This window comes from Polistes fuscatus, unplaced genomic scaffold (genome assembly GCF_010416935.1).
Source record: "Polistes fuscatus isolate 324 unplaced genomic scaffold, CU_Pfus_HIC Scaffold7, whole genome shotgun sequence".
Lineage (NCBI taxonomy): Eukaryota > Metazoa > Arthropoda > Insecta > Hymenoptera > Vespidae > Polistes > Polistes fuscatus.
This window is the reverse complement of record NW_025113151.1, coordinates 379,432-405,148: the sequence shown is the minus strand read 5'-3', so window position 1 is coordinate 405,148 and position 25,717 is coordinate 379,432. Positions and strand designations below refer to the sequence as shown.

Genomic DNA, 25,717 nt, shown 5'->3' with positions numbered 1-25,717 from the left:
GAAAGACACAGTTATCGTACATAACAAAATCATTTTCCGAAACATGATCGTGCCCGGACAAAATTTCTAAATTATTATAATTAATTTGATTTTGTTAAGGTATTATTGGTGAAATCGGTGATGCTAATGGTACAGCTCCACGACGAATGAGAACGTGCTACTTTGAGGTAACGCGTCGGAAAAACGTTCAAGATTTATAAACATCCGTGCTTATATAAAAATGGGATAAGAAATATTTGTAATTTGTGTATTTGGTAATTATAAGAAGAGGAAAAAAAAAGAAACACTTGTTCATATAATATAACGCTCATATAACGTTCATCAAATCGTACTTGCTAACGGTCAGAATCGATGATAGATTAGAATAAAACGAGGTAATAAATTGCTAAGATACTGTGTAAACACGATTACGTTCAAAAATATGATTATGATGATCGAATTACGTGACTTATTTATGATTTCTAAAAACGTTAGCCAAAACAAAGGTGTGTTCTTTGCATAACGTCGATGACATTTGTTTTCATTGATTTAGATGAATTTCAATCTACTCGAATGTCTTATCGTCAATTTCAACTATTCGCAGCCAGATGCGTAATAATTTACTCAAATGTACTTCGTGTAAAGTGTTTATTATTTTCTTTACACGCTTACATTCTTTGTTTTAAAGAAAAAAGTACGTGTTTAGTATGATACACGAAGGAAGAATCCGAGATGGTCGTTATTACTAATCGTTTATACGACCGATCTTTCGAAACGGTCTCTCTTTAAACATTAATTTATTTATAAACAATACACAATATATGTGGACCTGCCTCGAATATCTTAAGAAGGAAGACACAAAACGCTCGATACGAAGTATATATCGTACACGTACAATTTTTGTTTCATATCGCAGAGGAATCTTTCGCATAATCTCTTATCCTAGACCGCTACTTATATTAATATTAATATTAATAATAATAATAATAATAATAATAATAATAATAATAATAATAAGATAAAAATTACAATTAATAATAATAATAATAATAATAATAATAATAATAGAATTAAAATTAATAATAAATATCCAGCCAAGAGGGTAAAAGATCGAAAGGCAGTAAACGTTTATTTGTATTCACGTAAAAAGAAGAGAGGAAAATGATCTACAGAAAAATCAGGTAAAATCGATCCTCTGCTAGATCATGCTGAAAGAATCCTCGAGATCTGTAAGGAAATTGAAATGAAAAAAAAGAGAGCTTTGTTTTCTCGATTTTTGTTCTTTCTTTTTTCCGACGTAGTCATAAATTTGTGTTCGTTTTTGTTCATTTTTCTCGAAAATATCCATGGGAGTTTTTAAGGGCAGATAGTCTCCAAGGACGCACAGCAACGGCTTTTAACAGATTGCAGATGGCACAGCCATGTTCCCAGCCTGTCGATCAGATCCAAGCAGTCGGGTCCTACGTCCGTGCACTCCTCATCGTCCTCTGTTTCTAACAATAATTACATTTCATTACTAATTTTTTAATCAAAAGGTTAGCGCGCGTGTGTCAGAGCGAGAGAGAGTGAGAGAGAGAGAGAGAGAGAGAGAGAGAGAACAAAAGCAAGAGAGAGAGAGAGAAAGAGAGAAATATGATTAATTTTCCGCAAATACATGATTATTCCCTCCTAGAATTAGAATTAGAATTAGAATTAGAATTAGAACAGTAACAGGCAGTTATGTAAAGACTTTGGTTAAATTATTCGTAAGTAGTAATAGGAAATATGGGTATGTATCTGTCTCATTTGTTCGCACAATGTAATTGTGAAAGTAATGTAATATATAAATCAATCAAATCTTATCGATATTCGTATTAGTCGTTCATCCAGTTTACGTAGAAAGACATTTTCTCTGCTTTAATAGCGAATTGTATGAAGTTCGTGAAGAAGATGTAAAATGATCGAGCTTATGGTCCGCATTTCCGCTCATGATTGATTACACGTTTAGTTATAACGTATATATTAAAGATACATTTTTTCAAATCCTTTTTCCATGGTTAAAAGTTCATCTCGTTTAAAAATAAGATACCAAAAGAACCACGAGAAGTGATCACATAGTATAGAAATAATGAGAAACATAGATTTCGATATTAGAAAGACGAACGAAAGGTAGAAAGAATTGAATTTTGTTTTCTTGTTTTCACACAGAGTTCTCTTACCACGACTACCATTTTGTTGGCCATTTTGGAGGCCATTTCGAAGAACCAAAGTCGTCGGAGAAAATGACGTCACACTTGGCGTGGTCTTATGTTTGAACGGTATAATTTTCGGATAATTAACGTCGTTCGGATTATTGACAACTTTTGGCGTAGAATTGACGTTGTAATGGAAATTAAAATGATATCTGTTGCTTTTCTTGCTAGTCGTCGTAGTGCTTCGATTAACACTATTGCTGGTTTTTCCATAATTGTTACTGTTATTGTTATGATTATTTTTAATTTTATCATTAATGGCAAGTAGATTGTTGGCAGTCGTGTACGTGTATTTGTATACCGTCGATGTAGGTGTAAATTGACGTTTAACGTTTGTGGTTGTGGTTGTGGTTGTGGTTGTGGTCGTCGTACTTGACGCCAATAAATTTGGAGTTATGTACGGAGAATATTTATTTTTAGATTTTGGTGATGTATATGTTGTTCCTTCCCACGGATACCTGTGTGGAATATTATTTCAATGTTACTCCGTTAACCCTTTAAATGCATCCGCAATTTTTCCTCGCATTATAGATAGACGTACTAGTAAACTAGCGAATTGGGCAATTATGATTTAAAGGGTTAAATTACCTTCGATAAGTTGAGATTATAGTGGTGATCATATAAGTGATAAATATTTCGTACAAAGAGCAAAGTTACCTGTAATCCGTGCTATTATATTGTGCATATATTGGCCTGTTGTTAGCAGGGGGTCCAAAAGTACCGTCTCGGCGTACGTACGTTGGAATATTTTGCGTGTAATCGGGTATTATATTTTCATGCTCGGCGACGCATTTGCCATTAAGACAATACTGAAAATCGATAGAAAAATATGAATTATATATTTTTTCTTCGCGTTTGTATGTTTTTGTCTTACCTGGCCGTCGCCGCACGGAGAACCTTCGGCTGCGGGACGATATGCCACGCAATAACCGGAGCCAGCGTCGAAGCAGAATAATTGTGCACAAACTCTATCGTCTTTCTGGTCCCACCCCCCAACAAGAAATCAAATTTATCATATAGAATACGTGCGTGCACGTTGCGCATATGTTTCCAGATGACTCGAAAAATTACTTGGAAAATATTTTCAGTGTTGTTACTTACGAAACAGGCGCTAGTTCCCCGATCTTTACGGCACTGAGCATCCAACGAGAGCAATTTGCCTGGTAAGACTCTGGGCAGTGCTTCGTCTTCGTGAGGTGCATTGTACAAACACGTTGCAGTGTCCCCGCTGCAAAAAAACAACAACGTATCGATACTCTATAATTTGTAGTCAGTATTTATTAGTTCGTACGTAGAAATATGACGTACTTGAGAAAATGATGGAAGGACGAGACGCTGCAGTGAGACCATTTGAATCCCTTTTCGGTATGTCTGAGATCGCTCATGATATAACCATCTTCCCAACGACATTTCTCAGCCCCTGGTCCACCGAGATAACTCGGTGGTGGCGAACCATCGTGCACTGCGCCTAGTCTATGGTATATATTCGTTTATTATTTAGAAATGTTCCCAAGGAAATTGAATAATAAAAAAGACGAACTCACAAATGACCAACTTCGTGCGCCGCCACTATAATTCCGCTGAAACCACCGGTGTCTTCGATGATAGCAACGGAGTTGACTTTTTCTAGACGTTTGTTAACCACACAGGCACCGCCGACGTACGCAAATCCTGCAGGATACGATTAATCGATTATTCAAACAAATATGTTCTTCGATATCCTTCCAGTTGGATCCTCGATTAAAGATTAATGTTACTTTTAGATCCGTTAGAGAGTATCTTTTGTTATATTAATATAAAAGCTACTAGCCAAGTAGAGCTTTTCGGCTACTTTCTAGCAGGGTTACCAAGAGCAGAGCGAGGGATCGTTACGACGATCGAACCCAGCGTCAGGGTTTAGCATAACTAATTTGCCTTTGCATTAGAAACCTCGAGACGCGTTACTTGTTAATTATTACCCATGGAACAATGACAAAACGAATTCGTCGCGAATCGCAGCGATCGTTCATTCCATTATTCGAAGCTAATTTATTCTAACGATAATCATGCAAACAGCTGTTAATAATCCTGATTAATACGAAGAAAAAGTATTTCTTCCTTCGAAAGCACGAATCTCGTTAGATCATTTTCATTTATTGCGTCTTCGCACATATGTATACCTATTTTATTTTATTTTCTACGTACAAAAAGAAGGAATTTTTATGAAATTTTTTCGTTTCTCGTCACCCTATATCTATATATATATGTCAAACTTACCAAGAACAAACGGTCCCCATTAGTCGATAAACGCAGCCGACAAAAAACAATAGAAAGATGTATCATAGAGCGATTAAATTCAACGAAATTACGTTAATTCGTAAGTATGCAACATTTCAAAGGAAAAAACGATCGAGATGAATTTTCGATGCAGGCATAGACACACATATACATTTATGGAAACAAATCGGATCGAAATAAAAGCAAAGTTGCGCAGAGAAGACATTTGTTTTTTCGAAATTTGTCACACGATACGCGAAAAAAAAAAGTAAGATTCTTATCGTAAAAGAGAAAAGCAAAGAAACCAAATATCTCTAAGGATGACAGAAACCATAATCAAGCTTTAAAACGAGGAACCGTAAAGAGAGAGAGAGAAGAAGAAGAAGAAGAAGAAGAAGAAGAAGAAAAAATACATTTCAGATAGCAAAAAATCTATTGTTTATGGTAAGTCGGGGGTGGGGGGTGGGGGGCTTGGGAATTGCTAGATGGCGAGAAGAAAAATCAAAGAAGGAAACACATCGACCGCAAAGACGCATACTTGAGATTTGTAATGAAAGTGTGGGCTGGTGGTGAATTTAGCTTTTAGGGTGGGAAAGAGGCTTTTGTCGAGAAGAGACTAGACAAAAGAGGTCTGCCATTTGGTTTTTATTTGAATCGGCGTTACTTCGAGAAACGTACCTGCGGTTCCTCTATTGCACACGTCATTCGCGTATTGCCTCCTGCACATATCTAATCTGTAATGTAACAACACACAAAGTTTGTCTTTACATGGTAAAAAAAAAAGTAATATACTTTTGTCGCAATGTTCTTTTTCGCTAGACGAGCAGATCTTTGATCTTAAATTAATTATTTGGGCTTTTGGAGATTTTTCATATTCATTTTATACTCTAACGAAGAGGGGGGAGGACGAGGATAATTTGGACGGAAAGAAAAGACTCGTGGCAGAAATCAAAAGAGAGAGAGAGAGAGAGAGAGAGAGAGAGAGAGAGGTGTAGAGACAAATTCCGCAAATATGGTCGATGTTGAAGTCGAGGAAATATTTCAGTGTCCTTGAAGTTCATCTCGCTTTGTGGCCTGGCCTAAATTCTAAAAATGTTAGATTGTTAATGATTATTATTTTAATAGCCCTTTTTATTTTCTTTCTAACGAACATTTGAATTCTTTCTAAGTTAGCTCGTGAAATTAAAAAGCATACTACTAACCCGATACGGCTAAATTAGGGTTTTGAATTTGTCACAATCAGAATCATAAACTCGTACGATAACGATAACATCATAATTTAGCCTATCAATTTTTGAAGACAAATTTGGTTAGTTTTGAAATATCGTTCGTCTTTCGTATATTAATGGATTATTCCAAAGCCGATAGACTCTATAGCATAATTATTAGCTACTTATTGTATAATATGTGATCTATTATTTTGCTTCATCCTTCCCGAGATATATTTGAAATAAATACTAAACGATTAAAATGTCGTAGATTATAAATAGACAAATCCATCGATATCAATTTGTCGATAGTTACAATTAGTTATTTAACAAAAGCAATGAAAATATTAAATGAAGCACCCTGTATATATATATATATATATATATATTACAACTACTCTTACTACGACTACTCTTGTCTACTTGTGGCATTTGATATTATAAAAAGCGTCCAATTTTTGTTTAGCCTATCGCGAATTTTCCCGAAGAGACATACTCCGCGTTCGTAAAGTAATTTGTTCTCTTGGAAAGAAAATGTTAGAAAACAAAAAAATATTTCTTCTCGTAATAACTCTTGTTAAAACTTACAATTAATCGCTGGCACGTATGTACAAAAGTTAAGACTACAAACGATAATATTATATAGTATAAGATAAGTTAAAAATAAATGAAGCGTGTTCGCTATGTAATAAACCATACCGGCAGTTCCCTTAGTGCAGCGGCCGCCTTTCCTACGACGGCACATATCATACCTGTTTTTCGAAATAAAAATCGCCAGTATGAAATCATAGGTAAGCTGTGAAGAATTTATTTTAGAGTCTCTATATATATATATAAGTATATTGATTCAATTGACTTATTTATGGATTTAATCGTGAAACAAGCACAGGGCATTTTCTTCCTCTTCTTACGAAGGTATTTATCAAATATTACATTTTGTCAATTATGCTTGTTTCAAGATCGAATTATTTCCGTAATCGTAATCGATCGTAGAATTACTTTCTTTGGTCCACCCGACGATTCGCATGAAAATTCAAATTACGTTATCCTATCTATCTATTTATATGCATCTCTTGTTTTTTTTTTTTTTCTAGCGATATACGAAACGGTCACTCTTACTTCGTCACTGCTACGGCGATATCGTAGACGGGAAGTCTCCTTTCTCGGAAAAGATATTTTCCCATGTCGGTAAGAGCAGCTGCCGAATCAATGGCGTCCCTTCCGACGCGATTTCTTTCCAAATATGGCGTAGCATCTCGGCCCTAAACGATTCGTCGATTATTATTTTCTTCCCACCAACGAATTATTGTTATTATTATTTAACGAATGAATATTCCTACCCTCGATATTATTATCCCGGCTATACTGATACGTATTTTTGGTCCTTTCAATAATTTATACCTTAGATCGACGCCATTCCAAAATGATACGAAGTACCTTTTTATCTGTACGTTGTCCCCACCGTGAAGTCTGCGAAATAATACATTTATTTCAATTTCATGATTACTTCATTCTTCTTCTTCTTCTTCTTCTTCTTATTATTATTATTATTATTAATTTCATTTAACCTGTATCCGTCGTAATCAACGATACAAAGAATTTCCGGATAAATGACGTATGGAGCTTCTCGTTTGGACCTGTTACCCGAGGAACGTTTAGTTCTGTATTTTTTGGCCAGGTGATCGGGCTCCATCAATGCTGAAAAAAATAGAAAAAGGATGAGATCGTTTCCGGAGTGTTTCATCGAAACTCGAGACAAATCACTAACCATAATCGCTGTATTCGTCGTCGAAGGGTTTACGAAACTTTTTATAGACAACGTGATGACTCGTAGATTTCAGATTGTTCCTCAAAAGAGTGGTAACATTTGGCAATAATTCAGGCCGCAGTAGACTCGTGTTTTTGCTCACGACTTCCTGGATAACTCGTTCGGGAAGCGGTCGTATCACCAGTTCCGAACCGATGTTGCCATCCTGCAACATCGGGAGTACTGCTATTAACCCTTTGCGCGCCCGGACTAAATAAGATAATGTCGATTCGAGAGAATGTCACCATCGATGACGCAAAATCTTCTTTATATATTATGTAATGGAAGTCATTTTCATATACGACGCGTAAAAGTATTTAGATATGTTAACAGTGCAGTGACCTTATCAAGTTACTCAACGGCATAGTTCCAACGCGAACGTTTCAGCTGCAGTTGGAGAGTACTATGTATACGTATGCATTTATATACTCGTATACATTGGTCAGATCAAAAGGGAAAGGGGAGTGAAAGCGAAAGGTCAGAAGACACGGGGTCACTTAGAACAACGCTTCAACGTTCCATTATGTAATGGCGTACTAGAAGGTAAATACCTAACAACCACCCTGCTCGATCGAATTCGAATATTGGTCTGCGCTATCTTTTTCGTATCTTTTTTATCGCGTAATCGTTGTTCCTTTTCATTTCCTTTTCGGTAAATCGAGTTATCGCGATAAACTTGCTACGCGAAACCGCTAATGAAAGATCATCGGATTAATGAATGATAAAAAAGGGAAATGTCAAAATGCTCGTAACTAAGATCTTCCATTTAAAAGCAGCGTTGAGCAACATTTTCATCGATTCGGGATTCAATTTTGTATACTTAAGGGGTTAACGTTAATTGGACTGTACAACTCTACTGGACTGTAGAATTATTAAACGTTTGTAAGATAGTATCGAATGAATTCATCAATGATTTAGCTGAAAATGGTCGGTAGAAAAGTCTTTCCTACGAATATAATCCGTTAGCGTTCTATCGAGATTTCCTATCGATAAATTAAAAGACGACGAACTCTCTCGGTTCGAACGTGTTTCGACAATGAATTCATAAGTATCTTTACGATCGATCATTTTCATGTAAATTTACGTTTGCGAGGATTGCTCTCGCTACCGTTACGAAAGACGAGAGTAAGTAACGGCGGGATGAGGAAAGGAGGAAAAGAGGAGAGCGGGGGTGTGTGTGTGTGTGTGGAATAGGTAGCGTTACCAGTATAAATTGACTTCGCAATGCTTAGAAGAAGCCGTACATATACCGTGTAAATAAGGTTGCGAGAACACCGTTAAACCGTGTGAAAGTATCATCTATACACGAATGGCCTTTCCAGCATCGAGTAGGAGTGACCCTTGTCTGTTAAACTTCCTAGCTGACCAAAATTAATCGCTTTTACAGTTGCGCGAAATGAAAATAGTCTTTGCATAATAGCAGGTCGGCTTTGTTGACAAAATCAAAAGTGCCTTGATAAAATGTCGAGAGTAGCGGGTACCCGCATTTTAATAATCATTATAAATTTATAACTATGCTTTCGTCATAGTTGCAAACGCAAGTTCGCGGAAGGACGTTACGTTACGTTACGTTACGTTAGTCGATGCATTAGACGGGACTAGAAACGATCTTCTAATCGAGTTATCCGAAATACGTTAAACGCTTTCATAGTACATATGCAAAGTTGCAAAATCGAACGATACTCTTCGCGATGCCTCTTATTCGAAAAGATTTCAAATATTAAATTCCTACCTATTATCGAGAGAATAAATGTTAGAATATATATTTATTCGAAGTAAATTCTAGACACGCATACCCCCTTGTTCGGGCTAAGAACAACGGCAATCGCAATTTGCCTCTTACTTTGTACTTACTAATCGTGTGTCGAGAAAAAAAAAAACATAAAAACAGTTGCATTAGGATGAATCGCGGTATTGCTATAATTATGACACGGTAGCTGGGTAAGTCGTGCCAGTTGACGAAAGACGACGGGCCGCAATAATGGAACGGTGTCGAAAGAAACATTAAGAAAGAATGGCTTCTTACAACGAGCACTTTCCCATTCGCGTCTTGGTGCAGTAGAATCGACGCCATATTCCTCCTATCTTGATAGATGTCACCGATATCGATAACGGTATCGGTATCGGTATCGGTATCGGTATCGGTCTCGGTCTAAACAAAATTCCAAAATAACGTAAATACGAATCAAGCTATTTCTCTTCTATCTCGTATTCTTTTTTCATTCGAATACTTACGTCGAATACTCGTTCGTAACGAAGACCGTCAGGATGGGAGTCGTTTTTCGTAACGGTCCACATCGGCAATTGATTAGGCGACAATAATCCTTTCGTTGGCTTTAACGATAGACTAATATCCGTCCCAAATGCCTTCAAATGTATCTCTGCTTTTTTTCCAGAACTTCTCTTATGTATCGAGTGCAACACCGGCACGATTTCATACGAGGGCACTGAAAACGTTATTATCATTATTAAAAACACACGATCGTCCAAAGTATATATACGAATTTATTTTATCGAGCCTACCGTTAATCATTCAACGACGCGCACGCATATTTTGTTCTTTTTGTATATTTAATATACGAAGCTCTCTTATTAAAAATTCATTGCAGGGTGCTCGAAAAAGGAACGATAGAGAGAGAGAGAGAGAGAGAGACGACGCTGTATAAATATTCATCGACCAATGAATCATAACCGTGAATTTGTATCGAACGATAGGTGAAAAATCATAGAAAATTTGAACGTCGATCCAACTAACGATAAAGATAAAAGCGAATCGTCGAGCGAAGCAAAGAAACTTAATTGGACTTGTTTTTTCGAGGCTCGACTAAATGAAATCTATGGCATTTTGATTAGTTTCGTGTTGTCGTTACCAGATTCGTGTCCCGTGTGAAACACCGATAACATCTCTTCCCTTGTCATATGCTCGTGAATCTGGAAAGAAAAAGATATAAATTTGACACGTTTGTTCGTTTTGCGCGCAACGCTTTGTAAATATTATTTCGAATGGAATAAAAAATCATAAAGGAAAAAAGAAAGAATAATATTTCCGAGAATCCATAGTCCGTGACGCGATCGCTCTTCGATTATGTAAATGACGTAAACGTAGGGACCCTTCGAAACCGGTAGTGTCGCAATTTCATTCTCTCTCCGAGAGTATAATAATACTCTCGTTGTTGGAGGAACATTTGAACTTTTTTTACTATTCCCACGATTACGTTGCGATTAAAGTTTTCCACGGTGTTATATTTCAACGCTTTCGCGATTTCGCGAAATTGCAAATTCGCTATATTCGAGCGAATAGCTTTGCCGAGTTGATCGGTTATTGACCGAACGATGGACGAACTGTCGAAGAACGTTTCGAACGTTTCGGCGGTAGTCGCTTCGTCGATCATTATTACAGGCTTCTCCTTTTATGCCAATGCTTCGGACAACAACCGATAGTTACGTGCTCGTCATAAGGAAGTATTATACTCCTGCTCGTTAGTTTGAACTTTTGTCGGAGTCATTGGCATTAATTTCTTCTTTTTCAAGGGCAGACGAGTTTCGTTTCAATCGTCGTTACGAGTAAAGTCGTGGAAACGAAAGGCTCTCCCCCTTGAACTCGGTCGTTGGTTTGACGGTCCTATGGCGGTATTACAGAGACCGTTGCCCCTTGGAACTTTGCTACCCTTTCTTCTCTAGCTTCGCCGTAAAGAGTGAAAGTGATCGAGCTTGGAAGCCAAACGTTAATTGCACGCTTCATTTCTGCCGGCTACGACGACGTTCTTTAAATGTTAGATACAGACCTTGACGAGTAATTAAACAACTTTTATGTCGCCGAGTAGAATTGATTAGTAGTCGATACGACATTTTCTTATTGCGAAACAAATATTACGAATATTACGATTTTGTCAATCTTTCTTCCAATCTTCTCGAGAGTTTATTAACTCGTAGTTTTGATTTTCTCGCGAAATCTTCTAAAAGGATATGAAAGAAAAAGATAATAGTAATTAACGAAGGAAGGATTAACGAAGAGACTGTAGCGTAACAAGAAGGATGTAACTTGGAAATAAGTGAAATAATGACAATTAACGTCCGTTGGATCGCCTTCGCGTTGGTATATTCATTTAGCAAAGATTAACGAGCGAGATGAGCTAGCTCTCTTCGTCTTTCCCTAAGATAAAGATGTATGTATGTAATTGCGCGCGTATGTATATATTATTACCTTGTGGCATCGTGCGAGTGGTAGAACGGCCATGCAGAGAAGGACAAGGGCGCGAATCATTTTGCGTGAAAATATTCCCGATTGGCCGCGTCACGTCGCTGAAACAAAAATAAACGACAAAGAAGTATACATATGAGCGCCTTGTGCGTGTGTGTGCGTGCGCGTGCGCGCGACAACACAACTAAACAATCAAATTTGTAGTATTTTTGAAGTTACGTAATGCGACTTATTATAATATCTCTATAAAATCAAATGAAATTGTCAAGCGTGATCGAATCTAATCGATTTTCGTTAACTTCTTTTTCTTTTCCCATTAAATATTGGCTACGTTCGCTTTTTTATTTATTTATTTACAGTCGCGTTCAAATGTTTCTTAGCGATTTCTAAATTTACCGATTAATCGAGCGAAATAAATGCGAATAAATTTCTTTTCTAAGAAATACATAAATGAAAATTTGATCGATCTACGTATCGCGTAATTTCTTAAGAAATAATTCGAGTAACGACGGATCAAAGGGCATTTTGCGATTTGGAAAGGCGCGACCAGAGACTCGTAGAGGGAGAAGGAAAAAAAGAAAAGGAGACCCATTGTTCTAACTTCTAATACAATTTTAATGTCTCTAGTCATGGAGTAATACGGTCGACCTTCTTTGACGAAAGGAAAGTCGCGTTTTGCAGCTTATCGAGGTCATCGGGCAAAAACTTTAACTCCCACGAACGGGTTGGTTGATGGGGGTCTCTCATGCTATTATAATTGTAATATCATTTTAGATCAATTTTTCTCCTATTCTCCAAAGTGAAAGTCATTAACAATAAGATAAGAAATTGCCGTGTAGGAAAAAAGTTGCTTCTACGAACACCCGATGTTCCTTTCTACCGTCAATTTTTACTAAATATTTTTGTTAACAAGATTCGAACCGTTCGCCCTACGCATTCTACATTTTTCTCCGTGTTTGACCATAACAGGGATGGATAGTTTCCTCATCGCGTCAACGTACAATTTTCCTTTTATCCGTTGGGAGATGAGATCTTCTACCTTCGCGATGGTCAACGAATCGAGGCCACCGAACCAAATTTGTAACAAACTCATTTATAAAATGTGCAAAGTTAATAACCCAAGGGGAAATTATTATAGTAAAGTCTTTTCTTTGCAAAAAAAAGTCAAGACCTTTTTGTCAATAATATCGGCAAAAAGAAAGGCTTCTCCTTCCCTATCTCATAAACATATTTTACATAAATCATTCTTCCGTGTAAATTCTTGCGAGCGTATTTCAATCCCATTTGAATTTTGCCAGTGTTTATTTTTCAACGTCCATTATTTTCAACGTCAATTTTCTACAAGTCCAAACTCGTATATATTATTGTACGTATGTATATGTAAACGCAACGTAAGTGTATCTATGCATATGCCACGGGGTGTGTGCGAGTGCGCGCGCGCGCGCGTGTGCGTTATGTACGACAAGAGAAACACGAAAGCGAAGTTACGGAAACATTCTCATTAAAAAGGAAATCCATTACCAACAGGTTGTTTCACTTTCGTTCTTTCTTTTGTATAAAAAAAAAAAAAAGAAAAAAACAGGTAGGTAGAAGTTATTGAAGAAACCGAGAAAGAGAATCGTGGTGTAACTTGTACGATCTCGAAAGTTTCTTCGCGTCTGATTGCATTTCGTAAGAAAATAGGTAAAACGAGAAAAATCTTCTTTTTCTCTGTACATTTTTGTAATATCCAATGAAGTTGAATCGAAAAGCGGATATCGATCGAACGATCGAACGATCGAACGATCGATCGATCGATCGAATGAAAACGGAGACAAATCAAGGACAACGCTATCTCGCGAGAGAGATCGAAAGAGATGTATGTAATCTCGTAGTCTGAATTCATATGTACGCGTACGTATTTATAAAGAAATAAAAAAGCCCAAATACAAATGAGAAAAAGTACAAGATCGATTAGGTTTCTTTTCTTCGTAGATAAAAATGAAGGAGTTTATCGTCGAATGGAATGATATTATTCGTCGAGGACAGCGGCTATGCGCGCACCAATGACGTGTCCCTGAATAATAAAGGAACACGAGATCAAGATCGGACAACGTTGAGAGAATCCGAGAAAGAGGCCTTCCTCTTTCTTTTTCCTTTATCTTTCTTTCGAAGCGTATCGAAGCACACCCAAGTACGTATATCGAGCCAATAAAATGCATCTCGATTAGAAAATAATAGTTTACTTGGAATACGTACCGTCGAGAGCCGGATCTTTCGGATGATTTCGCGCGAAATTACAAAACTATATCGATAGTCGACCGAAATACGACCATTTAGAAATATGATCGATGATGCGTAGATGCGCAAGTGCGAAATACGTAAATGTTCTAATTGCTTTTTAACGCAAGATATTTACTGAAAATGATCTTAAGGAAATGCACAAACGAAATGATACATTATTCATGATATTACATGTACCGCGTTGAAATCCTCGAGAGTGACCCTGACGATTGCTTTCCGAGGCTTCTACTACATTGGAAGCAGTAGGGGAATAATAGTTTACACAAATTGCGATGGTATATTAATATTAAAATCAATAGCGTCGATTTGGCGCAACTGACTACTCGCGGACCTTGCCTAAGATCGAACATTGTTTTTACGAATGAAACAACGCGATGCTTGAAATTCAGGTTTTAAAAAAAGGAACGGAGCTGGAGGGCGATTCTTGACGCAACTCTGACGCGATAAAACGATCTAACGCGATCTCTTTGAGACGAAAATTAGTCAAACTTGTCACGAGGAAGAATACTTAACCGATACACTCTTATTCTTAGTTCCAGAAAGAAACAACAATGCAGCCCTAATGATCTTGTCTTTGAAATCCCATGTTTTTTTCTAATTTACAATATAATTAAGCATATAAAAAACTTTGAAAAGAAGAAATCGAAAGATTGGATTTATTATTACTCTCCGAGGAAAAAAATAGAAGAAGCTGGACGAGACGATCGTAAAACGCTACCAGCATAATTAGCATATTTCGTTAAAATATGTACGACACAATATTTAGGCGATATTCTCCGTAGGAAACCGGTTCCGATGGTACATATGTACATACTCGCAAATTTTCCCCTTTTATCTGTTTTTTTGTTCTGCCTTTCTTATTTCGATGCCAACTATACACTCGTTATCGTTAAATATCTAATAACGTCATTCATTTTTTACGCAATACGATCACGCCGTAATGAATATTTGACAAATTTCAAATCGCATTCGTCGATTTCCCAACGATTCGACAACTCGAAAAATATAAAACTCTTACGATACGTCGACTTCCGTCTTCCCCCATTTCGTTTTCCATGTTTTTCTTATCGATAGTTGTAAAGAATAAAAAACGTTCCGTTGTAATTAAATCGATGTAGCGATCGTTTCGACGGATCAATGGAGTTTCATGATCTTTCAAGAGAAATTTCAAACGACTAACGATTATAAACTGTTAGTTATTCTACGATAAATCGATGCGAGTTTCAACGAGTTTTTACTACCTTGAACGATCTACGATGAACGTTAATGCGTTGTCGATGCACGCGCGATCGGAGTCAAATTTGAAATAAACTTCGATCGCTCGTATATTTTGTCTTCCCTGTCGTTTCACGATTACGATGTTTCGATCGTTTTCGATGTTTCTTCTCGTCTTCGAGAAATACGATTTATTCTACTATCCGAAATTTCTTGACGAATCTTCGATTCTCACGGTCTTCCCTAATTTAATTATTCGTCATTGGCAAAAAAAGAGTGGCAAAAAATTCATTCCACGAAACGAACGAGTTCTACGAACCTGATCGTACCTGCGATTTCCGATGAAAACCACTGAAAAAAAAAAAGACAAGTAAACGCGATGCGACTATCCCAAATAAATTCTGATAATATATCGAGTTTATCGAGAACAAATCTGTCTGCTTTTGTCGCGCAATTATTTTTAAATAAACAAACGGGAGATCGCGCGCCGATCGAATTACATATCGATACAAGGATACAAATTAATATTCTATTAGCGTAGTAAATGAAAATTAACAAATTTTATAGTGGAAATTCGATTATTTTCGTATGACGTTGCATTGTGAAATCTCCGTCGACGAATAAAAACGTTCGTATAGTAGAAGAAGACGAAATAAATCGAAACGTTTATTAACGCGTCATTAACTATAAGGTTAACGGTTGAATTTTTTTGCATCGAAGCCTATTGATATTTAAAAATGTTGTCTCTCTTGCTTTAATCGACGATAAACTAGAAAAAAGGGAAAAAAAGAAGAAACGGAAAAAAGAGAGAAATGTCGAACCGTAGTTGCATTATCGCAGCCAAGTGGTCACTTTAAAATAAATTAGGCGAGTTTATTAGTATAACGAGTTTAATGCGATAAGGATTTCTGTTGAAAATAAAAAAGAAAGATCAAAAATTCCCACGCAAGGAAATGGGTAGAATAAAGGTGATGTTACAACTTCTCGTAATTCATTATTTATGCTTATTAAAATGTTATATATATGTGTATAATAAATACGTTTATCATCGAGCGAGACCCGCATAAGTGAATTTTGCATGTTGCATGGCATTGCGTGTAACGATTACTACACTCGCGCAAAAATTACAGGTATCTAACGACAACCCTGTAGTTAGCGTGATCTATGAACTATGCGATAAGAAGATGAAGACGATGAAGAAGTCGAAGAGTCGACGATTAATCTTTAAAGTTACTTGCGCAATCCCGTGGAAGAAGATTATTAGCTAGCGAGAAAAGGTTAGCTAACTTTCTAACGCAAAATAGAGTCACGCGCATGCCAGTGTGTGTACAAATCGAAACCTTATCGAAATGTCTCGAGATATTTCAACTTAATTACGTTATTTTTCTCGCCTAATCGTGGCCCAATATTTTCTTCCGATACGACATATTAGCGATTAAGTTCGAACGAAATTGCGATGCGAAACCGTGGATCTAGATCGACCGAGAAATTCTTATGTCTATCGTACGTGGAATTTACAATTATTTACGGTTTCATTGATAAGTTGCGGATAAATATAGATCTCCCGTTGTTCTATCCGCTCTGATAATTCGATCGTCGAAGAAGCTTTTCTTTTTCTAATCCCATTCATCGTCGTATCGGTTCGCGGAATCAACTTTGCGGTGACCACAATGACTGTGCGATGGTTCTGTTGCGATGGCACCAACCTTGACCCGTATCGAACTAGACCGATCCTAAAGTAGGTTCTCGTATGCACATTTCGAAATGATCGACCCAACACAAATTTCACTTCGACCGTGACTCGGGTCGGAAAGCGATATGAATGAGGTTCTTTCTATCTGCCCGAGTCTGCCCGCGTCTACGTGTCTCTCTCTCTCTCTCCCTCTGCGTTCCTGCCTGTGCATCAACAATTACCTTATTGTAATTTATTCGAGAACAAATCTAATGGACGATCAAAATGACCAATCAATATTTGCATTGTGGACGTATGCAAACGAGACGTTTGGATGATTTCGTTTACGGCTAAATAAATAATTACTATGGTAATTACGAATGATTATTAATATCAATTTGCGCAATATTTTGTAGAATTTATTATTTTACTTATTTATTTATTTATTTTATTTTTTTCTATGGATATCGGAATTCTATTAGACAAAAGGTAATACACAGTTGTCGTATTGGCTCATTTGAATGAATATCACGCAGCTTACCACCAACGTGCACGTCGGCAAAGGTTCTCAACCTTGACCTATATATGCTGTGTGTGTGTGTGTGTGCGTGTATGCGTGGTTAAGATGCCTTTATGATGAATTTACGATCGAGGGGGAGTCTACAAAATTATATATAATAATTAATAAAGATTGAAAAAAAAGATGCTCATAGATATATGCAAATAAATGATTCGTTACGCAAGTATATAACTTTAATCTCAACTTCTTCCTCGAGTTCCTAGTATGAGTTGACTTTTCCTGTGGTACTCGATTTCTTTTTTTCGTCGTATCTCTCTTTCTCTCTCTCTCTCTCTCTCTACTTCCTATTAGATTTGCCGCGTTAATGCAGTTATTTATTCTCTCGAGGTTAATTTACAAGGTGTTATTAATTAATTAGTCTCATGTCGGATACGGAAAATAGAAATGTAGCGCGATGAAATGTTATCGTTAGCCATAGCCTTCCATCGTCGTTCGAATCGTTACGTCATAATCGTTAAGAGGGTGGGCCAAAAGTACCTAGAAGACAAAAATCTCGATGCTTTTGTCTTGGGTTCGGTATAAAAAATGTTAGTGACCTTGACACCTTCCCCTCTTCGAAGCGGGGAGGATTTGCACGCGAGTAGCGTACCAAACTACTGGGAACGCTCTACTCCTTTTAATTCCTCGCACACGCAATAGCATACGTTTTAGTTTTTTTTTAAAACAAAACAAATAAATAAACTTAATAAATAGCCCGATTGGCTGCAAATCCATTGGAAAAATGTAAATTCAAGAAAAATATAATTGTTCTATGACTACTCTGTAATTGCGTCGCATCGATAATAAATTATTGATATTTGATACGTATAATATATTTTGGTAGCATTTGAACGCTCTTCGGTAGAACGTTATCGATTCGTCGTATCGACAAAATTATGCTCGCGAATCACGTGCTATTCGAAAATATTCTCCTTGCGCGTGCACTTGACACGGAAACGGATTTTAAAACGATTGCGTTGTAATACTCCGCGACGACGATGACTCGAGAAAATTTCAATTTTCTTTCTTTCAAATGACAATTTATGATAATAAATGACTTCTGTTACATATCAGCTATATAGTTCTCTTTTCAGGGCGTTTGTCGATCTCGTCAATGACGATGTCCAACTTTCGTGGCACTTTTTTCGAGGTCTTCCAGGTGATCTCGTTATCCCTATTTTTGTTGTTTTTGTCATCTTTGGTAGTCTACCGTCGTTCATCCTGTCTACGTGGTCTCGCCACTCTCTTCTTCTCCTTCTTATTCATCTTACCGCGTCGCGGGTCTCGCATTCTTTTCTTATCTCTTTGTTTCTTCTTCTATCTCTTAGCGAGTTCCCTGTTTTGGCTCGTAGCGTCTTCGTTTCTGTAGTTCTCAGGATACGTTTCGACTACCCTTGTCTCTGCCGCATATGTCATTATCGGTCTGTCGCGAGTCTTGTATCTACATCGTTTCGTTGTAAGCAAAATTATAGCAAAATGTTTAGTGTATAGTACTATTCGACGATTATTTTATCGATCTAAACGTTAAAGAAACGTTTAAGAATTTGATTAATAACAGTATCTTAGCATCTTGTTTTCTTTAGATAACTGTCGATACTTATGCAAATTCGACGCTTACGATTGGAGACTTTTCTAAAAGAGATCAACGATGACAATAACGATAATAACGTCGTTGTCTTGGCAAGTATTTTCTTTCCTAATGAATATGTATGAGTGGGCGGACGTGGAAGTAGAGATCCAATTAGATAGACATTTTATTTCGTCCTCGTTTCCTCGTATTTTCAGTTATAACAATCGTGAAAAGACGATGGTCAAAAGGAAAGAATCGAAAATGGCACCCCGAGAGAGGAATGAACGTTAAAAGGAAAAAAATGTATTCTGGGTGCGCCTGGCATTGTGCTGCCGGCATGCATGCGAGTAGCAAGCATGCACCGTCGAGTTGTCTTATTCGATTGAAATGCGAACGAGAAGAAAGAAATAAGTAAAGGAACTCGACGAGTAAACTAGCCACGCGCAGTCTGCAACGAGCGATATCGTCCAATCGAATCGAATCGAATCGAGTAGAATCGAGCGGAATCGAGCGGAATCGAGCAGAATCGAGCAGAATCGAGCAGAATCGAATCGAATCGAGTGGAATGGAATGAAACCGAACGGAATGGCAGGAGTGTTACAAAATATCAGCTTTCACCGTATCACCGGTACACGAAGGCAAACGTAGCAAAAGCACGTTTGCAGCGAAACGAGTTATTCGTCTCTCTCCTCGAATTCATCCGTTCGGAAAGAACTTCTCCAACTCTATCTTGGGTTAGTTGTCCTTTTCTAACACAGTTCCAACGCGTATAAATAACATTCGCTGATCGATTTATTCATTTTTAATGGCGTGACTTAAGAGATAACGATCGTGACAGTACATTGCTCGACTAGTTCCACGCTGAAGGGTTAACTATCGCGGTTGACGATAATTCCCTAATCCTTTCTAACAAAGAGAGAGAGAGAGAGAGAGAGAGAGAGAGATGGCTACTTTTAGAATGGTCGTTCCAAAGCCACCTACGTTCACGTGGTGGTCCACGTGAGATCAAACGAGGAGACTGGAGAGCTCAATGCTACAAGATTGAAAGTTAACTTTTTCCCCCTTTCATTTCTTCTTCTTCCACTACTTCTCTACTATAACCCGTGTCTATTAATTTACGTTTCTCGACAAATGTTCGTTTGCATTATTTCATTCGACCATATTGAAAAAACGAGTTGTACGAGCTAAAAAGAGAGAGAGTCTCGTTGTCGGTATCAAGCGTGGATCATATATGTACCATGGTGCCGATCGTACGCTCGATGATTGCAAAAGTGAATTGACGATTTCTTGAACGTCGAAAGTCTTTCGACGACTCTCACCGTATTTCTAAGAATCATTTGATTTCTCAAAATTGTCCAGACATTTTTTCGAACAATTATTATTATCGATAACATCTGACAATTTCTCCCAGCATGCATGCACCATAATCGGTATCGTATCGAAGGAGGCATTTCAACGAGTCGCGAGTTAAAGAAAACTCCTCGTATACGCGGCATACAACATAGGTATATGCATGCATGCATGCATCTACGTCGACGACAAATGCGTTCACTCGCGCTTAGGCTTGTTTTCTGCATAGCAGATACTGTAACTAACGTGTTCGAAAGTTTTCGTCGAGAATAGTAGGAACACGTTCAACGACCGATCGTCAACTTTGATGTATCATAAGAAATAATAATCGTTCGTAACTATGATGCACGCTCGCCTACGCTGTCATTACTCTTTTTGCCTTTTTTTTTTCTTTTTATTTTTTCTATTTGGACTTACAATTAAACGGCGTTCACTTCCGAGAGATTCGATCACGCTTGAAAAATTTACGATCGCTTCCTTGTTCCTTTTAACCTTTAAATCGACGCGTAGCCGATGTAAGGATTTATAAGCGCGTATTTTTGTTGTATTTTGAATCAAAGTTATCATTTTAAAAAGGAACGCTTTCACGCGCGCGAACAAAACTATTACCGATCGTATAAGGAAATATTCTCTCCATCTTGGAGAGTTTCCTTCCGTCTCGAGTCGCTCCATTTCCACTTCTCTATTTATTATACTCGATTCCTTCTTTCGAGTAATTCAATTTAAAAACGTTTTTCGATCGCTGCCAAAAAGAGGGATCTCGCTCTTAAGTAACTTTCACGAACAACCCGGAGAAAAGTGGCGACCTTTCGATGAGCATTCACGGTGAATAGTTCAAGTGCAAAGTAGGACAAAGAGACGGCTTCGTTTTCTCGTCTTTTTCAAATAAAATGAACTTCCTGCCGAATCTCTCGTTCGATTAAAACTTCTTCCCAAATACGATGTTATAAGTGCAAACAAAAGCGAATATAAATTGAACAAACGTAAAAAAATACAAACGTAGTCCCCCTGTATCTTTTCGTTCGAGGAAGCGTAAGTCATCGAAACCGAGAGTTTTAGCTTATCCATTTGAAACGGCATGCTATATACGTATAAGCTACATCTCTCGCTCTCTCGCTCTCTTTCAAGGAAAGTGTAACAACGGCCTGTTCGACGTTCAACGGAGAAATGAAAGTGGTAGAGCTTCGAGTGTGTCCCGATAAACCAAACTCGGTAAATTTGTAGTCGTCGACTAACGTACTTTTCATTTTATACGCGCATACATGCATACATAAATACATACGTATAGAGTGAACATTTGGTAAGAAATGAAAAATATATCGAAGGTAAAATACGTTATGGTAGATGGTAAATTTGACGATACCGAACATATTTATGAAACGTAGAGAATTTTCATCGAGCGGCCATTTTTCTTTCCCTCTTATTTTTCTTCGATAAACGTATATATGGCGAAGACGTCGAAAGGAAGAAAAATAAATACCGGAATGTGGAATCTTTAAGGCTGAGGATAAAATATATAAACGACGAACATTTGCTGTATGAACTGTACTTAAACGTGATCGTGGCACTTTCACTGCGAATTCAAGCTATGGTGGTCGCCATTCGTTGGCTTTATTTAATCATAATAATGGCAATAACTATTAGTCGAATGTTCGTCGAATATATTTTCGTCGACGTATGTTTATTACATTTTGTTCAGGCTTACCGAATGCCCAGACATTTGTTTCTAAGCAATAATTAATAAAGAATAATATTACGAGTAATTTTGATCTGTTCCTCGTTTTAAAACACTCTCGTCCGATATACATAGATTAAAGAAAAGGTCAAAACACTTACGTCATTTATGTTTGGTCAGAACGAAGACGGTTCGATCGGTTGTATGATTTTTGATGGTCCTCATGTTTCCATTGTCGCGCTGATTGAAATCTTCGACATCGTCGACGACGACGCGACGACGACGACGACGACGAAGACGACGGCTGCAACGTCGACGAAAACTCGCGCGTAAAATATATACGCGTACTTCCTTTAGCAACACTCGCAATTAACAAAATAGTATTAACGAGATTGATGCTAAATCAAAATACAAAAATGACAAATTTCCTTTTATTTAATTCTTTTTTCTTTTCTAATTGTTTTTCCACTAAATATTGAAATTTCACTAAACACAAAAAAGAAACACAAATATGATCCAGTCGTATCTCGTCAAGGAATTCCTGGCAGATTTTTCAAAAAGATGTCATCGAAATGTTCCTTTTAATAGGTACAACGGAAAGTAAAAAAAAGAAAAAGAGAAATGGAAACATCGAAAAAGTAGCCAATTAAAGATGAAATTTTAGAAATCATCTTCCATTAGATACTACTTCTTGTTTCTTCTTTCTAGAAAAATGTAATATTTTCTATACGAAGCGAGATACCTTCGCGAAGAAAAAAATGATTTTTAGTTAATTTTATTTATCTTTTTCCGCAAACGATGAATAATTTGTTTTGAAATCGGGTGGAGAACGCGCTCGCAAACTCGTCCTCCTAGTTACGCGAACCCGGACGACAGCCAGAAATAGAATAAGTTGTATGCCTTTTAGACGTTGAAAAAAAAGGGAGAAAGAAAAGGATCGAAGCTGAAAAAGCTGTAGTCTTTATAAGTACACCTTATTACCGTCTCGCGGTAGATCATGCGTGCTCATTAGAGGAGATTTAACGAACGTTTCGCGTTCGATTTCCGATGTCGACTAACGATAAATCCGTTATTTCTTCCCTCTTTTTTTCTCGTCGATAAAAATCAGAGGAGAGAAAAAGCGAAGAGAAAAGAAAAACAAATGTTATTTGTTATTCGTGGAAGCGACGAAGCGCGATAATTACATCTTACAATTAGATCGAGCAAGTACAACGAACGCTTCTTCCTGATAAAGCGACACGCGCCATGACTATATCTTATATGGCTCGCCGTAATATCTCTCTAACGCGGAATTATTTCGAAAAGAAGATTTTCGACAAAAGTTGTAACATATACGGCTCGCAACAGCCATTCGTTCGGGTCTCGACGACTCGCGAGGCATTCAAATCACCGATCACCGAGAAACTAATAAACTCCTTCTAATTCATCTTTTTCTTCGTCGCTCGAAGTAACTTCGATGTCATATAGAAAAGAAAAATAATCCAAAACTCCTTTTTTCCTAATATTTCATTAATCTGCTTAGAAATACGCATTGCGATAATATAATACAAAATAAATGTGTTCATAGATAAAATGGTAAAAAAAGAGTAAATATATATGTATAATATTAAATGAAATGATATATGAAAAAATATAATATCATTTTCATTAACGATACTCTCTTCTTCTCCCTTGTACACACCTCAACGTCCGGAAAGATACCTTGTCTTAAATCAAAACTCAAAACTCCGAACTCGAAGGGAAAAAACAAACTCGACGAACCGGTAAAATTCACTAAAACAATACTCGAAAAAATAATAATAGAAAATTTGGAGGAGAAAGGAAGGAAAGGAATCGGCGTAATCGGTTAGAAAGAAGGAGGAGGACGACGACTGCCGGATCGATTCTCGAACATATCTCTATCCGGCGGTCTCCGCGACACTGACTTGGACGTCGCGTTAGCGCTTAGCTTGCGCTTACCTTGCGCTTACTTTGCGCTTACCTTGCGCTGCGATTGCGCTTGCGAGCGACGCCGACGCCGACGCCGACGCCGACGAATCAAATGTTCTAATATACAAATTTCAAACGTTTAATTATGTGTTATGTGTATTATAGGTTGAAAAAATAGTTTAAACGAAGTTTATACGACTTTCTACAACTTTCGAAGATATTCCGGTTTGAATAGAAGACGTTTGCGTTAACCCACTAACCCCTATATAATTTCATTCCAATTGACTCTTACCCTAAATATTGCTACACTACCAACAGCTGTTCTATACGAATTATGAATGAAAATATTTCGAAGGCGATGTCTCCCGAACGAAAAATCGCAGAGACCAATCGGATCGTTAATAATTTATTCATCTTTGCCTTTGCCTTCCGTTCCTTGGTATCTTAATGAAAACGCAAGTCAAATTTGACTTATCTGATTTGGAATGTAGGCAAGGATGTACGAAATAGATGATTCGATTGATAAATCAAGAGTTAGGATTGACTGGAGCGATTGGTCACGCAAACTTTAGACACACTTCCGGTCGAACGGCATGCAATTTCATTCCCGCAATCGTTTCCTCTTAGAAAATCCGAGCTAATAAGAAGGGATTATAAGAACAAAGATTGCACCGTGCACCGACGCGCGCGCGTTCACATATAATAAACGATATTTAACTAATTGCTTAAATATGAAATTTGATTATAATGAAACATTTGGACAGCGCTTACGTATAGTTAGATGTATGAAATCTATCGGACTTAGGTTGCCGATTATTTCCAGTTTCCCGTTTACTACTACTTCTTCCCTTCCCTCTCCCTATTAATCTTTTCATCTCGCTTTAACCGACAACTATTCCAGTATACCAAGTTCTTTGCTCCTGTGTCTCTTGAGAGGGAAAGTATTTTATAGCACGGTTCGCTTAACAAGAGAAAGGGGACACGGTTCGCTCCTAATTTCTGCTTTAAATCGGTATACAACCTATATATGTACGTGTGTACCTACCTACCTACCTACCTACCTATGCATCTATATAGTTTTTATTCAACTACCAAAGCCGTGCTGACTATTAACTCGATTATTGCTCTATCTCTCAATTCTTACACGACAGACTGGGAGTCCTATAACATTTACTAATTAACGATTTTCACTCTTGTCGATGATTCAATAATCATTATTATGATAATATTTGTTGCGTTCTTTATAAATACTCGATGCATCGTACATAAAGATTTGTATACTTTGACGTTAATTGCAAAAGTGAAAGTGCGCTTCGTTCTCGACGTTAGAGTGCACAGCTAAAGTCACGAATTAAAAAGAAATCCTCGCTCGTCTTCTCTCTCTCTTTCCATATACCCCACTTTACGTAACTGATCTTGATATCCTTTTTGCTCTTTACTCTAACTAATTCTCCGATCGATAAATACCAATTTCCATCGTGATAACAATAGCGCAATGGTTCTCTCTCCTACTCGCGCAAATATACATAGAACTAATAAACGCGCTTTCGTATTCCTATCGAAATTGGTTTCAACTTGTCATATCGGCGATTAAATTGCGATAAAAAAAGATACGGATGAAAAACAATTGGACTGTCTCGTGTTTTTCTTTTCCGGCAACTTCTATTCTCTCCTCATTTTTTGTCAATTTTCTTTCCTATTTTTATGATTATTATTATTATTATTATTATTGACAATATCTTTTCGTTCGAATTAAACTACTTTCATTATCTTGAGAGCTAA

The 25,717-nt window shown here is 37.3% G+C and overlaps 1 protein-coding gene across 2 annotated transcripts; it reads right to left on the bottom strand.

Annotated features, from left to right (window-relative positions):
• Nucleotides 1–1,082: 1,082 nt before the first annotated feature.
• On the bottom strand, nucleotides 1,083–25,609 carry LOC122524150 (A disintegrin and metalloproteinase with thrombospondin motifs 8). 2 transcript variants are annotated; one of them, XM_043646246.1, is made up of 18 exons: nucleotides 23,688–25,609; nucleotides 22,168–22,357; nucleotides 11,686–11,783; nucleotides 10,352–10,412; nucleotides 9,717–9,928; nucleotides 9,508–9,633; nucleotides 7,443–7,647; nucleotides 7,243–7,372; nucleotides 7,015–7,144; nucleotides 6,794–6,936; nucleotides 6,374–6,426; nucleotides 3,755–3,881; nucleotides 3,519–3,683; nucleotides 3,312–3,438; nucleotides 3,085–3,189; nucleotides 2,868–3,019; nucleotides 2,178–2,668; nucleotides 1,083–1,472 (listed from the first exon to the last, which is right to left on the bottom strand). In XM_043646246.1, the coding sequence occupies exons 3-18, from the start codon at nucleotides 11,743–11,745 to the stop codon at nucleotides 1,336–1,338; spliced, it is 2,424 nt and encodes an 807-aa protein (XP_043502181.1). In that variant the 5' UTR covers nucleotides 11,746–11,783; nucleotides 22,168–22,357; nucleotides 23,688–25,609; the 3' UTR covers nucleotides 1,083–1,335. The 2 variants fall into 2 exon arrangements, with proteins under 2 accessions (XP_043502181.1, XP_043502180.1); XM_043646245.1 differs by lacking the exon at nucleotides 6,374–6,426 and adding an exon at nucleotides 5,145–5,200.
• Between the last annotated feature and the right edge of the window lie 108 nt (nucleotides 25,610–25,717).

Coding starts and splice junctions, on each gene's coding strand:
- LOC122524150 (XM_043646245.1), bottom strand. CDS start 11,745: ATGATTCGCGCCCTTGTCCTTCTCTGCATGGCCGTTCTACCACTCGCA. Junction 7,145..7,242: donor GTTGATTACGACGGATACAG/GTTAAATGAAAT, acceptor ATTATTTCGCAG/ACTTCACGGTGGGGACAACG. Junction 3,439..3,518: donor TCCTTCCATCATTTTCTCAA/GTACGTCATATT, acceptor GTTTTTTTGCAG/CGGGGACACTGCAACGTGTT.